The 15996-nt window shown below is 39.2% G+C and overlaps 1 protein-coding gene across 3 annotated transcripts in view; it reads right to left on the bottom strand.

Moving 5' to 3' along the window:
* inavab (innate immunity activator b) overlaps positions 1–15996 on the bottom strand; it is a 50098-nt gene that overhangs the window by 1638 nt on the left and 32464 nt on the right. For 2 of the 3 annotated variants that reach the window (XM_055183712.2, XM_055183711.2), the window contains exons 2-9: positions 12408–12522; positions 9660–9793; positions 8661–8783; positions 8329–8557; positions 8098–8145; positions 6195–6498; positions 5232–5387; positions 4411–5140 (exon numbers count right to left, since the gene is read on the bottom strand). In XM_055183712.2, the coding sequence (XP_055039687.2) occupies positions 4411–5140; positions 5232–5387; positions 6195–6498; positions 8098–8145; positions 8329–8557; positions 8661–8783; positions 9660–9793; positions 12408–12462 (1779 nt within the window). In that variant the 5' untranslated portion in view covers positions 12463–12522. Of the gene's footprint in view, positions 1–4410; positions 5141–5231; positions 5388–6194; positions 6499–8097; positions 8146–8328; positions 8558–8660; positions 8784–9659; positions 9794–12407; positions 12523–13889; positions 14018–15996 lie in introns of those variants that run through there. The other variant, XM_055183710.2, reaches the window with a different exon arrangement.

Here is a 15996-nt window from a genome sequence, read left to right as displayed (position 1 = left end):
ACACACTATCAAATTCAACGTCAAGTAATTGGGATAAAACGAATAATCACACCTATTGGTTTCAGTTGGTAATGTGCCAGCTATTAAAATGCTGCTCGGAGATATTTGAGTGCATTGGCCAAACAGCTTATCTAGCAACAGATAATAAAGAAGGTAATGGGCTGGGTTACTATCACAGTTTCCTTCCGTCCAATCAAGCTTTTGTCCCTGAGGAATGGAATGCTCACCTAGATATCCAGTTCACACGCTTTTTAGCCACCATAAGCCTGAATGAAAAGAGACTAAACAGCAGATCAACCTTGACTGCGTGTTTTCCCACCATCTTTTTGTGTTGATGGGAAACTTCATGGCGGTGTTTGGATGGGAAAAGATCAAGATATTTTGATAAAAGATGGTAAGCACACAGTTGACTGTACCCATTGACCACCATAGTATTTGTTTGTTTACCATCATTACCATCATTTATCAAAATATCCTCACTTGTGTTCAACAGAATAAAGAAACTCATACAGGTTTAGAACAACATGAGGGTAAGTTAATGACAGAATTTTCATTTTTAGGTGAACTAACCTTTTAAGTAAATGTCACAAATTAAAGAAATAAATGACCTGCGTACACACCAAATGCAAAGCATCGCATTCCTTGCTCTATAGTACACACAGGATTTAACTTTGTGTTGTGCAAATTTTTCGCTTGAGTTGAATCTTGCGCAAAAACGAGTTTGAGGTGAATATCGCGTGTTTTCGTGGGATGTAAGGCTGCGTATATACCAAACACCAAGCAACGTGTTCCTCGCTCTATAGTCTATGGGCCTTTTTACACCTGGTCACTTCATGCGTTTTCTCTGATCGGATAGCTATCTGATCGTAAAAAGACCAGGTCTAAATGCCCTCTGAAACGATTTCGAGACGGATTTAAATTCGATCGCTCAAACCACTTCAGGAGGTGGTCTGGGACGCATTTCAGAGAAGTGTAAATGCATCTGGTTGATGAAACCACATACGTCGCCCTTTACTCCTCCCAAACGTAAACACGTCACTCGCAAGTAAGCTGGAAGAGCGCCAAACAAACAAAGATGACACGCCTATTGCTTTATGGAGTGATGACAGCGGGTAAAAAAGCTTCCTAGAATCAATAAAAGAGTCTAATGACAAACTCAAATGATATTAAACAAAGAAATATAACTTTAAGAGAGAGTTTTATGAATGCTTTTCCCGTCATGGACCTGCATTAAATCATCGCGCTGTCACTCTCCTGCTTTGCTGTACTGTGAGCTTCAGCTCATGCCGAGCAAGGAGAGACGCGCGTCCCCTGCCCAACATACAGTATAACATACAGTAAGTGCTGCATATTGTTGCGTAAACGTCATCTTAATTTTTTTAAGGCGGAGTAATAAATAGTGTATTTGCATTTTGGGCGGGGGTAAAAGATCGGATTCATATTCGTTTTGCCAAGACACATTTCTGTGGCAAAATGTAAATGGAACAGTTTTAACAAATCAGATAGCTATCCAATCAGATAAAACACATGAAGTGACCAGGTGTAAAAAGGCCCTATATTTTTTGCAGGATTTAACTTCGTGTCGTGCACATTTTTCGCTTGAGTTGAATCTTCGGCATAGACGTGTTTGAGGTGAATAGCACATGTTTTTGTAGGATGTAATGCTGCGTACACACAAAATACAAAGCAATGTTTTCCTCGCTCTATATTACTCGCGGGATTTAACTTTGTATTGTGCAAATTTTTCACTTGAGTTGAATCTTGCGCAAAGACACGTTTGAGGCAAAAGGCATGTTTTCGAAGGATGTAATGCTGCTTAGACACCAAACGCGAAGCAACGTGTTCCTTGCTTTATATTACTCGCGGGATTTAACTTTGTGTTGTGCAAATTTTTTGCTTGAGTTGAATTTTGCGCAAAGACGCGTTTGAAGCGAATAGCATGTGTTTTCATGGGATGTAATGCTGCGTACAGACCAAACTTGAAGCAACGTGTTCCTCGCTCTATATTACTCGCAGGATTTAACTTTGTGTCGTGCAAATGTTTTGCTTGAGTTGAATATTGCGCAAAGACGCGTTTGAGGCGAATAGCGCATGTTTTCGTGGGATGTAATGCTGCGTACACACCAAACGCAAAGCAACATGTTCCTTGCTCTATATTACTCGCGGGATTTAACTTTGTGTCGAGCGATTTTTTGCTTGAGTTGAATCTTGCAGAAAGACACGTTTGAGGGGAATAGGGCATGTTTTCGTTGGATGTAATGTTGCATACACACCAAACGCGAAGCAACATGTTCCTCGCTCTATATTTCTTGCAGGATATAACTTCGTGTCATGCAAATATTTTGCTTAAGTTGAATCTTGCGCAAAGACGTGTTTGATGCTAATAGCATGTCTTTTTTGTGGGATGTAATGCTGCGTACACACCAAACGCGAAGCAACGTGTTCCTCGCTCTATATCAGGGGTGACCAATCAGTCGATCGCAAAGGCAATGCCGGTAGATCGCACATAAGTTAACTGTACATGATTCTCCATGAGCATCGGAAAACAGAGCGCAAAATAGGCATTATGAGAGGGCCTAATCACACCAAAAGCGTTTATGGCAGTTGCAGGCGCCTTTTTTGAATGATATTCTATGGGCAGTGAGCGTTTGCGCGCTGTTTATGCGCGCTGAGCGCCTTGTTGTTTTTGCCGCCGGCCGCAGCACGCACCTTTGAAGGAACGCTGAGAGCGGAGAAGCGCCCGAAGTCATTCGCATCTTTCCATTGTCCAATCGAATGAGGGGAGAGGCGGGCCTTACGTTGTGCTGAGTGAAGTTTACAGTTGCTTTGAAGAATCGGACTCCACTCGCTCACTCTCTCATGCATGTTTGTGCACCTCTCACCCTCAAACAAGGTCAGACAAACGCCCTCTTTTCAAAGTTTCTGCTAATATGACAGTTAGCAGCAAAAGAGCGCACGCTTCAATATTTGATTGACAAGACAGCTGACTCGGTGGTTGCCTAGCAATATAAAAAGCCGCGTCGCACTGCTCTTTTTTTAAAGGCAGTGCGTCGCGCCTTCCGTTTCCAAGGGCTTAAAACGCTTTTGGTGTGATTAGCCCCTAATTCTGAAACAAGCAAGACTTTTTGAGGGGAGAGAGAGATACGCTTCTGATACTGTTGTCTTTTTCTAGTTTGTTTCACTAAACTGTATCTCCGCTATTTTAAGCAATACTTGACATGTACTCAATGACTTTTTTAACAGCCTTAAATTCAATGTGGAGATATGCAGTATAGTCCTAATACGCTTTTAAATTGTCATTAAAAAATGTAACAGTGTTTTTTAGCAGGTAGATCTTTATCATTTTAAAAGTAGATCACCACACAAAAAAGTCTGGACACCCCTGCTTTATATTATTTGTGGGATTTAACTTCGTGTCGTGCAAATGTTTCGCTTGAGTTGGATGTCGTGCAAAGACGCGTTTGAGTGAATAGAGTTTATGGCTACCGTAGAAACATGGCGGCACAAAATGGCGTCTTCTATGTAAAGGGACCCGCAGTGTATGTAGATAAAAACACTTCATTCTTGGGTAATAAACACATAACAGTTCATTATGTAAGGTTTTTATATACCGCTGATAATATAGTTATGTAGATTATATTGCATTGTTGTCAAGAGATCCTTATAAATGTTACACATTGCACCTTTAAGGCAAAAGAAATTTTATTTAAGAGATGTTTGTGTAGATATTCTAATGATCATTAAAGCAGACATTTAAATGTAACTCAAAATTAAAACTTATAATAAAAGTATGCAATTTTATATTTTAAAAGGGTAGGTAGTTGTGCATACACAGATCTGCATTAAAGCCAGACATATTTTCAGTATTTTAAAGAGACAATTCTATGTCTGTGGCTGTGCTCTTTGGTGAAGATGTTATATCTTCCCTAACCATAATATCTGGAAGATAGGGAATTATGCTGTGCAAATTGCATTCGCCCCAAACTCTCCAAACCCCTCTACACCATTACCCAATTCTCATAATTCCTTAAGTAAAAGTCTCCAGGCCAAAAAACCCACAAATGACAATTATGATTCATGTGTGGTTTGTTACTGTGCCACTGATCTAATTCAAATCAAGATCACTTTCACAGCTCGAAACCACACCTTGTTCTAGCAATATGATCTCACTGTGATGAATCAGAGCATTAAGGAAACTGTGCAATTTCTCCATAACGTTCACGGTACCTCAGACAGGCCTGGACAGCACATACCTGCCTTACCAGGAAATTCCTCCCCAACAGTTTGATACACGGCAGCAAGTCGATACAGTGGTATTCGATTTCATATTTCAAATGTATTTCCCCATTTTGCAGTTCAATGCATTTTCCACCCATTAATCACAAGTGAAGGTGAGAAACAACTGTTTACCTGCTGTTCCTGGAACATGTGGTGCTGGGGAAGGCAAAGTGGAGACTCCTGTCCTGGCGCGTGTCGAATGCGAGGTGAACCCTGTATGCTCCGATCCGGCGAGCATGGTTGAGGCGATCGCCGTTGGTTGCGCTGGTGCCATGATTTCAGTTCTTCTGACACCACCTGCCTGGGCAAGCCTCTGTTCGGGTGGTGAGGGTAGTCTCGTAACGACGGGGCCCGAGAAAGTTTCACGTGGGCAGGTAACACCCTCAAACTTCTCTGCTGGTGATGTGGAGCTTCATTATAGCAGTAATCGTAGTGGCCGTTGGAATAAACAGGGGAAGGAGCATGATGGCTTATGTATGCTCTTCCGGTGTCCATATCGTAAGGATGGCCCCATCCGTCATCTACGTACCCTCTGGAATAACTAGATGAAGACGGGGGCTGGTAGTTCTTGTGGAAGCTGACAGGTGAATATCTCTGCGATACAGGGTTGTCAGATACGTGGAAACTATACTGGGGTTGGTAGGGCCATGGCAGTTCTCCAGGGTACTCCTGACAAGGTGAGCTGGCGTACGATTGGAAAGAGTGCTCAGAATTGCTGTCCTCAGAGCTGGAGTAATACAAGGGGGTTCCTACATTTAATCTCATAGGCGAGTAATCTCGTGATGTCACTGCAAGCTCCGTTAACCGTCTTCTGGGGCCTCTCGAGCGCCCGGATCCACCATCTGGATCAGTGTTGGGAACTCTGTTGAGATTCAAAACAAAAAGTTTTGTATAAATAATAAAGGAGGTGATATTTTAGATCGAACAGGTCTGTAAGTGAGTTGGATGCAGACCTGAGGGATTGTCCCCTGCGCAGGTGCATTTCTGGAGTGGTGGGTGCACTGCAGGACTGCGTGTGTCTCAGGGCTGCATGGGTGGGTATCTGCAGCGGTATCCCAGCCTCCACAAGACAAACATCCAGAGGAGGCAACGTAGGGGTAACAACGGGACTGTGGGTTTGTGAAAAAAACAAAAGCAGTTGTCTTGAATATTGTGATGAACAACCACACAGCTGTATTTTTCTCATGATGCATGATAACAATACACGTTTCCCATAAATCAACCGGTAAAACAGAACTACAGAAGAAAAGGTGTGGTTAGATCCAGCCCAAAATTACTTTGTGCTATCTTAATGACTAGTTGAGAAACAATAGGTTTTAAAAGGTCATGGTTACATGATTTTCACATTTAAACATAACCTCTAATTTGTAGTATTCCTATTTATAACATAAATGAATCTTATATTCTTGCATTTTATGGAGCATGTGTCGAATGCGTCTTTAACTTGTGTGTGCTGTGCACTGTAAAAGATTTGCTTAAAGGGGACATTTCACAAGACTTTTTAAAGATGTCAAATAAATCTTTGGGGTCCCCAGTGTACGTATGTAAACTTTTTGCTTAAAATACCATATAGATAATTTATTATAGCATGTTAAAATTGCCACTTTGTAGGTGTGAGCAAAAATGTGCAGTTTTTGGGTGTGTCCTTTTAAATGCACATAAGCTAATCTCTGCACTAAATGGCAGTGCTGTGGTTGCATAGTGCAGATTAAGGGGCAGTATTATCCCCTTTTGACATCATAAGGGGAGCCAGATTTCAATGACTATGCTTGCATAGAATGGTTTACCAAAACTAAGTTACAGGGTTGATCTTTTTCACATTTTCTAGGTTGATAAAAGCACTGGGCACCCAGTTATAGCACTTTAACATGGAAAAAGTCAGATTTTTATGATACTTTTAGTAAAAATAAACATACCTGGATTTGGTGCTACTAGAGTGAGACTTTTTTTGTTTCTGATAAGGCTTGTCCAGACTCGACTCCGCCCATGGAGAGTTTTGAATGGGGGCAGGGTCAAGTTCTTGTATTGGAGTCTGGCATAGGTATAAGTTCTCCAGTGACTGTGGTGGGGTTTGGTGGAGGATGACTTCAGGGGTCCGGTAGGAGGGAGCTGTAGGTGTTTGAGGAGGAGGATGAGAGTTGATCCGAGGTGAAGGGTGAGGGTCTGCAGTTGGAGCGGGAAGCTCAGAGGAAAGCTGGGAAGACGGACTGGTCAGCTCCTCTGAAACATGGATGAGAATAGAGATGTGTGTTATTAATTTAGTAGCACATGAGTAATTGACATAACATTAACCTTTAAATATATGTATAACATGTATATATAGAGAAAGTTCAGATGCAAACCTTCTAAGTAAATCTGACATATTTTCTTGTAAATAATTCAGTAATTTCACTTAATGGCAATGAAAAGAGTATTAAGGGGGTCGCACACTGGACGCGCCACTCTAAAAAAATCAAACACATTGTTTTCTATGAGTATACGCACACCGGAGCCAACAGGTGGCGCCTCTCTGCGGCGCCCAGCTACGACTCAGGAAGTCGCTCAAATCCCTGTCCCGCAACAGAGCCCCACTCACATAGTTAAACATTAAATAACATCGTATTTGTCCCAAATCATTAACGATTAACATTGGCTGCTAACGTATATTTTTCATTTTGAAGTAGACGCTCTCTGACTAAGCCTGCGCTATTTAATGTGCACTTCTGGTGTATGATACCTCAGAGTTGTCCTAGACGCGACTCAACGCAGCGTCTGGTGTGTGACCCCCTTTAGTCAGTAATTGAAATGCCTTATTGTCACAAAGGTCACTTTAGTCATTTTATTGGTTATCAACAAATTTGACTGTCTTTTGCTGCAAAACCCTCTAAGTGCATGTATGCGTTTTTGGCCTTTACCCAAGGTAAAATGCTTAATAATTCAGTCAAATATATTCTGTAAACCTCCTTTAATCGTGTAAAAATGTCTTTTGGCGTATGCGCTATTGTTTATCCAATTCTTCTTCCATGCACTTAGAGTACTTTGCTGAAAAATGTTGTGCCGTTTAACAGATTCTGCCAACAAACCGGTATTTTTAAATGGCCTGGGGTTGGGATTAAAGGGGACATTTAACAAGACTTTTTTAAGATTTAAAATAAATCTTTGGTGTCCCCAGAGTACGTATGAAAAGTTTTAGCTCAAAATATCACCTAGATAATTTATTATAACATGTTTAAAATTGCCACTTTGTAAGTGTGAGGAAAAATGTGCCATTTTGGGTGTGTCCTTTTAAATGCAAATGAGCTGATCTCTGCACTAAATTACAGTGCTATGATTGGATAGTACCAGTTAAGGGGCGGTATTTTCCCCTTCTGACATCACCAGGGCAGCCAAATTTCAATGAGCTATTTTTTCACATGTTTGTGGAGAATGGTTTACCAAAACTAAGTTACTGGGTTGATCTTTTTCACAATTTTTAGGTTGATAAAAGCACTGGGGACCCAATTATAGCACTTAAACATGGAAAAAGTCAGATTTTCATGATATGTGCCAACAATGTTCAATCATATCATCCTCTCAATTTTATTAATTTAAAATGTCCCGTGATGTGAAAAAAAGGAAAAATTTAAAGAATTTTTTAAAGAAGTATTATCAGTGTGAATAACTAATGTAGTCTTAATTATAAAGAAAATTATAAAGTAAAAATTTAAATATTAACAATACTTTAAAAATGAAGTACAGGTATAGCATGATAAATAACAGGGTGCCGCTGTTATTGTAAACTACACACAATTAATTTTTAGCAAAAGCAGCATCTTATAATAACATTCAGCTTTCACTTACCCTCATCGAGCACAGCCAAGTCTGACAATGAGCTATCATCTGAAGTGCCTTGATAAACAGAACAAACATAAATATTTTTATAAACATAAAAAAAACCTCAACTCACAGTGAATTCAAGCCACACATCAGCATGTATGTTTTTTGCCTCGTATCAAATCTATGACCTTTTGTGCTGATAATGCAATTTTCTACCATTGAGCTACAGGAAGACTATGTACTTTGTGTCCTCACCTCTCTGAGCAATCACACCAGGGCGCGGTGAGGAACGGCCTTGCTCCAGTCGCAACCTGAACACGGCATCCTGCAGATCTTTAAGTTTCCTTTCCTCGCGCTGGTACTGCTGCAGACGGCTCTTCTTTACAGCTTTGCTGAGATGTTCCTCCTGACACAACCTCTGAGCCGCCACAAATATCTGCTGCTGAAGGGCCAGACCAGCTTCCACAGAGCTCAGTTCAGGGTTCTGCGCATTGTACATTAACATAAAATATTATTAGTCTTTTAGACAATGACTTCAAAACAGTCAATGGTTATTCATTTTGGGAGCGTCCAATGAAGGTTTTTACCTCAGTTCTTTGTAAAATGCTCGGCTCATGTAGTTTAAAAGCAGCCCCGATACGCCGGCGAATCTGAGGGGGCTTTTCTCCAGGTAATAATGGATAGTCAGAAGACAAACGCCCTGTGAGCTCCTGAAAGAAAATAAGAATGAAGTTTTAAAACAAATGTTTTGAACACCACAATTTAGCAAAAATGCAGATATAATTAATCAGTGTCCATGTCTCAAACAAGGTATCACGAATAGGGCCAGAATTCCTGTTTCTCCACTGTGAAACCTTTCGGCAAGTCGAGACAGGTTTGGGATTTCAACCGCAATATTATGCAAGCCTGTTGTTTCAAACAATCTCTTCTTCCTTAAGCTCCTTCAAGAGCCTGACCTGCCAAACTAAACCTGCTATCCATCTTCTTGAAATCCCTGCCAGCATACGTTTAGATACAATTCTCTCAAAAACAAAAACCACATGCCCACAGCTCTTCAATGAGACACAATAAGGGCGAATCCTTTCAGACAGATGATACACATGCTTGTTACCTGACGTGACTTCAGACCTATTGTGACATGAAGGTGTCATGAGAGAGAGTCACCTGGACAAGCACCAGCAGGTCAATCCACCAGGAAACAATGATGCATTTCTGTGACTTAATGTCTTCCCCGTGGGACTAATACATTGCATCTGAGTCTGAATGTGACGACGAGTGATAAGACGGACGTGTTGTGGCCACTTTACTGTTTCAAAGCTGGTGCAACTTAAATACCCAGTGTACCAGGATAAAATGTTCTTGTTTTTTTATCAATCCTAAGCTTTTTTCATGTAAATAACCTTGAGTTCATGGTTCGACACACTTGTGAATTTGTGCTGAAAATTGATTTCGGTTTTCTTTCAAAACACGATGGTATCTCCCTACAATGGAAGTCCCCTTAATTTCCGAATCACCCATGAATGCCCTATCTTAGTGTTTTGTTAGTCTGCCTATATGTTGGTGTTGATCAGCAAATGTTGACTCACAGCCTCTCTGATACAGAGTTTCTTGAGCTCCAGTAAACACAACTTCAGCCTGTCCTCCAAATCCTGCTGCTTTAGTTTCATGACCCGAGTGTGCGTGTTCACATCCTTCATCACTGTGGTGGGGCTGTCAGGACCTAAAATACAACAAACACGTTCAGATGAAAAGCAGATTCAAGATGATAGCAGAAAACATGTCCTTTAAATGTGATTCTTCCTGTGAAAACCCAGCTCAAAGACTTTTTTTGGAGATTTATACATAAAATCATCCTACATTATATAAAGAACATTCTGTGAAAATATATCCTTGATGTCTTTAACTGCATTAAATTATGTCATAGACTAAAATCAACGTGAAATCAATGAGTAAAATTAAACTCTGATGTTCCTAATCTCACAATTATATTATAAGACTTTAGCCTGAATTTCACAGACAGGGTCACACAAAGTACATTAAGTGCCCCAGGGATGATGCATTTTTGTTGGCTTACCCAGAAGTTAGCGGGACACTGTTTTTCTGGCGAAAAGCCCTTTATTTTTCCCATAGCCTTTTGGATTATCGCAAAATTAAGATCTGTGTTTAACAAAAGTTTATGACACTTACATGTTTTGTCCAACAAGATAATCTTCACAGATAATTACAACTTTTATGAAATTTGGCTTTTTTATTTCTTGTAAATGCATTTACACTTTAAAATTCATAAACGTTGTATTTATCTGTGAATATAATGTTGTTGGACAAAACGTGTTACTGTGGGTTCACACCAGATGCGAGTTCAACGATTTGCCCGAGTAGATTACATACAAAGTCAATGCAAAGACGCAATCAGACGCGTTCTCGCGTGGGGCGATGTGAATGACACAATATGAGAGCTATTCGCCTCAACTTGATCTTCGCCCAAGTTGAAAAAATATAACTCGAGCGAAAAAAATGTGAAGTTAAATCTCACGAGTAATCTAGAACGAGTAACGCAATGCCTTGCGTTTGGTGTGTACGTAGCATAAGTGTCTTTAACTTTTGTTATGCTGCGTTCAGACAAGCCGCGGTAAAGGTGTGATGTGCGAGTGATTTCAATGTTAGGTCAATGTAAAGACACGTTGACGTGCGTCTAGAGGTCTTGCGGGGCGAAAAAGCCTTTTAGCGTGGTGCGGTTGGCGCGATTCCGCCTCATTCGCGCATCTAGTTTGATAAAAATAACTTAAGAGTTTCTATATTTTTCCTATTTAAAATTTGACTCTTCTGTAGTTACATCGTGTACTAAGACCGATCGAAAATTAAAAGTTTCAATTTTCTAGGCCGATATGGCTAGGAACTATACTCTCATTCTAACGTAATAATCAAGGACTTTTTGCTGTAACATGGCTGCAGGAGGCGCAATGATATTACGCAGCAGCCGAAAATAGTCCCCTTAGTATCTTTCAATACCAGGAGACTATATTCGAGTATTGCATAATATCAAAATGGTCTAAATTGGAAAAATATGTAAATAGGAAAAATATCGAAACTCTTTGGTTATTTTTTAACGCCATGCTAATGGTCTAATCAGATTCAATGGATTATGCTAAGCTATGCTAAAAGTGGTAGTGCCAGACTGAATGGATTCCAAAACAGTAAAAATCAAATGTTTAACTCTAGGGGAGCTGGAAAATGAGCATATTTTAAAAAAAAGTGGAGTGTCCCTTTAACCACAGAGTTTATTTTTTGTCATAAAATGTATGATCGTTTTTTGCGAGGAAACCACTGTCCAGCTAACTTTCGGGTCGGCCCACAAAAATACATCATCCCTGCGGCACTCTATTACAAACAAAATACAAGTATAATAGTGTACTTCTATTAGTAACTTTACTTACTTTATTTATTACATTACAAATACAGTATTTGATTTATTACAGTCAAATGCCAAGTATGCTGATTCATAATCAGTGTTTATTAAACAGATTTACTAAATACCACAGTATTTTAAAAACACACTATTCCTTTCCTTTCCTACATCTGATATAGACTTTCAGGAAACTAAAATAACCATTTAAAAAATGTGTTCACTCAATGTACACATTTACATTCATGCATTTAGCAGACACTTTAATCTAAAGTGACTTTAGGTATTCAATTTATCATGAGCTTTTGCATATTTCTGAATCTGATGCAGACTTTCAAGAAACAAATACTTATAGATAACTGTGATATGATCAACAGTGAAACTGAAGGTGATGAATGGTGGTTTTCATTTTACAGACAACGGCTAAACGGGTGACAACAAAGGACAGACGTTTGGAATATTAGCTAAATGCCTCTGGCATGTCCGGAAGAATTATCTACAAAATTCCTCAACATACATTTCCGATTACCGGCGTGACAGCACACAAAGTAAACAATGAGGAAAAATTCAACTTCAGCGGAAGAAACAGATTAATTAAGTATAGATTTTAGTGTAAAAACAGACTTATTTTGTGGCTAATAATGCTGCGAGCATTCCTTCTGACCTTTATAAAACCTGCTTTACTGTGGTTGCTAATGACTGTTACACCCTTGGTGTAGTACATGAATCATACATTTGCAAATACGCTAAAACACAAAAGCTACCATTATGTCTTTACCTGAAGTCAACACCCACTGCTTAAAATTAATTAAATTCATGCAAACGTCAATAATAACCAAATAATAACAACCATCATTACACATTTTGAAATTTATCCATGCAACAATCAGCTACACAGATTTAATATATAATATATTGAGAATGAACATACCAGAATGCAGAATAACCCCGCTATCAGTGTCGCTGATCTCCTCTTTTCCTTCCATGTCAGCTGATCAAGTTGTCTTCAAAGTGAAAGACTTGGTTTTCCTTTCCTTCACTATTTCCTACAAAGTAAGCACAACTTTTATTACACTCCCAATAATTCACCAAAGACCATTATGGCTGTTCGAGCCAAAGTGAAGAAACTAGTCTCGCGTAACCACTTAGCCCTTCAGCCGTGTAGTGTCTCCTGACCCAAAGCCACAGGGGTCAAAGCAGATTCCAGGGGACTAAATCTGGCAAACAATAGTTTTCACATGCATGGCCACCAAAAAATCACTGTCTAACTACGCCTCTCAGCTATGCGGTGTCAGCAGGGGCTTAGGGTGAGGTTTAACTAGGAGGGCATTCAAGTTAGTAGTAGTACTCAAATGTCCATTTTCCAGGAGGAACAAGGGTGTGCTGTGCTTCGATTACAATCCTGGAATGCTCCCAATAGAAACGGCTGACTCGATTCATTACATTCACACTTGTAAGGAATTAAAATGCATTTACTTTTAAGAAATTGAAAACATTAGCTATGGATTTGTGAATTATTTGCGACACTCATGAATATGACTAATCCGCATGTGCAAACATGACTATTACTGTACAGCTCTACTGTCATAACTGTAGGCAGTGTGTCATAAGAATTATACGAGTTATAATCACCGTATATAGCTGAAAACAATAACGCTGAATGTCTTTGCTTCATTTCACAACTGTGTGACATTAAATGCTAAAGTCCAGTGCATCAGCAGCTTGTGACACATATGTACTGTGGTGTACGTCTATGACAAATCCAAGAGTCTCAACGGCTTCCCGTCTGCCAAAATGAAGTGTTACTTGACATCATGACGACAACGTTTGAGTAAGCTGTGAATATCTACAGCTGGTACAATGATTAACAGATGTTAGATATTACATCTATGGCACCTGTGCCTTTATTACTTTGAAACTGTTTAGGACTGTGTTACACACACTGACACTAACAATATAACAATTACTCCTGACACTAAACACATAACAGTGCCAATTACTCCTGACATTACAACTTTAACAACTCAAAAATATAGAGTCATAAAGAGATATTCATTTAAATTAATGTATTTTACCAGCAATCAATTATATACTGTAGTAAACCCTAACCAATACTGAAAAACTATTTTTGAGTCTTAACATACTAATGTGTGAATTAAAACACATTAATATACGCAAAATTGCATATACTCTGACTGCATCAAATGACGATTTTAAATGTTTGAAACAATAACAAAATCTGACCTTATATAACAAACATGAGCTCTAAGGCAACTCGTAGATATGATATCAAAAACAACACCAGTAAGAACTAAACAAGTAAAACTAGTTAAACAAATAAAAAACAATGCAAATGTTAATGTGATGCAGAGTTATAGATGCCAAAAATACAAACATTAAAAAAGACACTCACATAATGAGAAACAATGATTCTCTCTATCCAGTAATGTGTAAAGTGAATCAGATGACTTCACAGATGACTCCGACACAGCTATCTGACACTCAATATGTGCCGGCGAGAGTTTGTACTGTGAAATGAACTTGGGCGTGACTTGTGAATACCTGCACGTGTGGGTGAAACTGTTTGCCAATCACTGCTATAAGCTTGTAGCCACTTGATGTGGTTTATCATAACTCTTCTTCCTGCTGTCTTTGCTTATAAGCACTTTTACATACTGGTACAAAGAAAGCATTGATTTCCCCCCCATATGGTATAAACAAGTTACGCAACTGCTGTGATGCTAAACAAATCAATACATATATAACATATTAAAAATAAATGGTGCACTAATGCAATAGAAGAAATGCTATAAAAGGTTTATTTCCATTAAAGATTTATATAAGCTATAAATAAAAAACAAGAAGTCTGCGACTAAAAATGCTTAAGTGTTGTACAATGCAGTCCTGCTGCCCTCTCCTGGAGCTAACATCATTTAACATGCTGAAAATTTCAGATTATCATTAAAATATCCAACCAACCCGTTGTTTAATAACATTCCTTGTACAGTAATGCTAATGCCGTTGCTATGGATACGCTAGCCTTAGTGAAGCCCTGTATAGCCTAGGCGGCAATCTACTCTTACATTCGGACCTATAGAGAAAAGCAACACACACACAGATGTCAATGTAACAGTTCTTCAGAGTACCGTGGGAGACATTGCACCTGCTGTTCTTGTGCATTACTCGCATACATTCAAGATCCCTGTTCCCATACTGACCCTCTAAGAATGCCAGTTAAATGCCTATAGGAGCCGCCCCGGCTCCCAGACAGGAAAGTTTCCTGTCACCTAACAAATGACCAAGGAAACATGACTGCTGGAGCATGCCAGTATCTGGTTTTACAACCAGTCTCTGCCGAAAACATCTTTCTGCCACTTACAAGTACATTGGAAAGTACACAAGTTCTGTCCATTTTTTACGCGTACCCGAGGGTCCGCATACAGTGCGCATGACGCATGTTTTGTCATCAGAAGAGTGCCCGTGTACTGTTCGCGCACCACCAAATTTTTTAAACCTCATGTACATTGTACGTTGTGTAGGTCGCACATGCACCTACATGAGAATGTAGTATGTAGCCCAAGAGATGCATTACATTTTGTCGCAATGCGCATGCGTTGAACATCTGTGTATACATACGAGTCAAATAATCAATACTTTGCAAGGCTGTGGGTTCGACCACGCGTACATTCGCAAACACATAAAAAACAGACTATACTCCGTGGCTTTAGTGTCAAAAACACAAACACGTACTTAAGAATTTGTGCATGGTACAAAACTAACTTTTAAACGTATTGTTAAAGGTGCAGTGTGTACATTTTAGCAGCATCTAGTGGTGAGGTTGTGAATTGCAATCAATGGCTTAGTTCAGTGATCACCCCTTGCTTCTGAAACGCATAGAGAAGCTACGGTAGCCGCCACCGGACAAACATGTCATCGTCGGCGACAACTTAGTAAAAAAAGTTTGTCCGTTAAGGGATCTGTAGAAACATGGTGACTTCCATGTAAGAGGACCCTTGGTGTATGTAGATAAAAACGTCTCATTCTAAGGTAATAAAAACATAACTGTTCATTATGAAAGGTCTTTATACACCCCTGACAATATAGTTTTGTATATTATTTAGCATTTCTGTCAAGAGATTCTTTTAAAAATTACACACTGCACCTTTAAACTGATAAAATAATTAAACTATTATTTAGTTTATTTTATTAATATTGACTACAGTAATTTGTCAAAAAATTTAAGTAAGACTTAGCGCATGTTTATCTGACACTTATTTCAACTAAAGACGGAAAATGTTTTTTTTTTTGGCTAATCGTTTACAACGAGTGTTTTGGGGGCCTAAAGATGCTAACTTTAAAAAAACATGTTTTAATGCAAGTTTTTGTAACATGATGTTGTTATTGTTTCTGTGTAAATTACAAAAATGCTAAATTGTAAGAATGGTGACATCATGCACGTGCGTATTACACAGTCCCTCCAGAAAAACGTGATTATGTGATCGCATGATTCAATGCATAAT

Source organism: Misgurnus anguillicaudatus, chromosome 14 (assembly GCF_027580225.2).
Source record: "Misgurnus anguillicaudatus chromosome 14, ASM2758022v2, whole genome shotgun sequence".
NCBI lineage: Eukaryota > Metazoa > Chordata > Actinopteri > Cypriniformes > Cobitidae > Misgurnus > Misgurnus anguillicaudatus.
The sequence above is the reverse complement of the archived record's forward strand: the minus strand, read 5'-3'. Positions and strand labels throughout refer to the sequence as shown.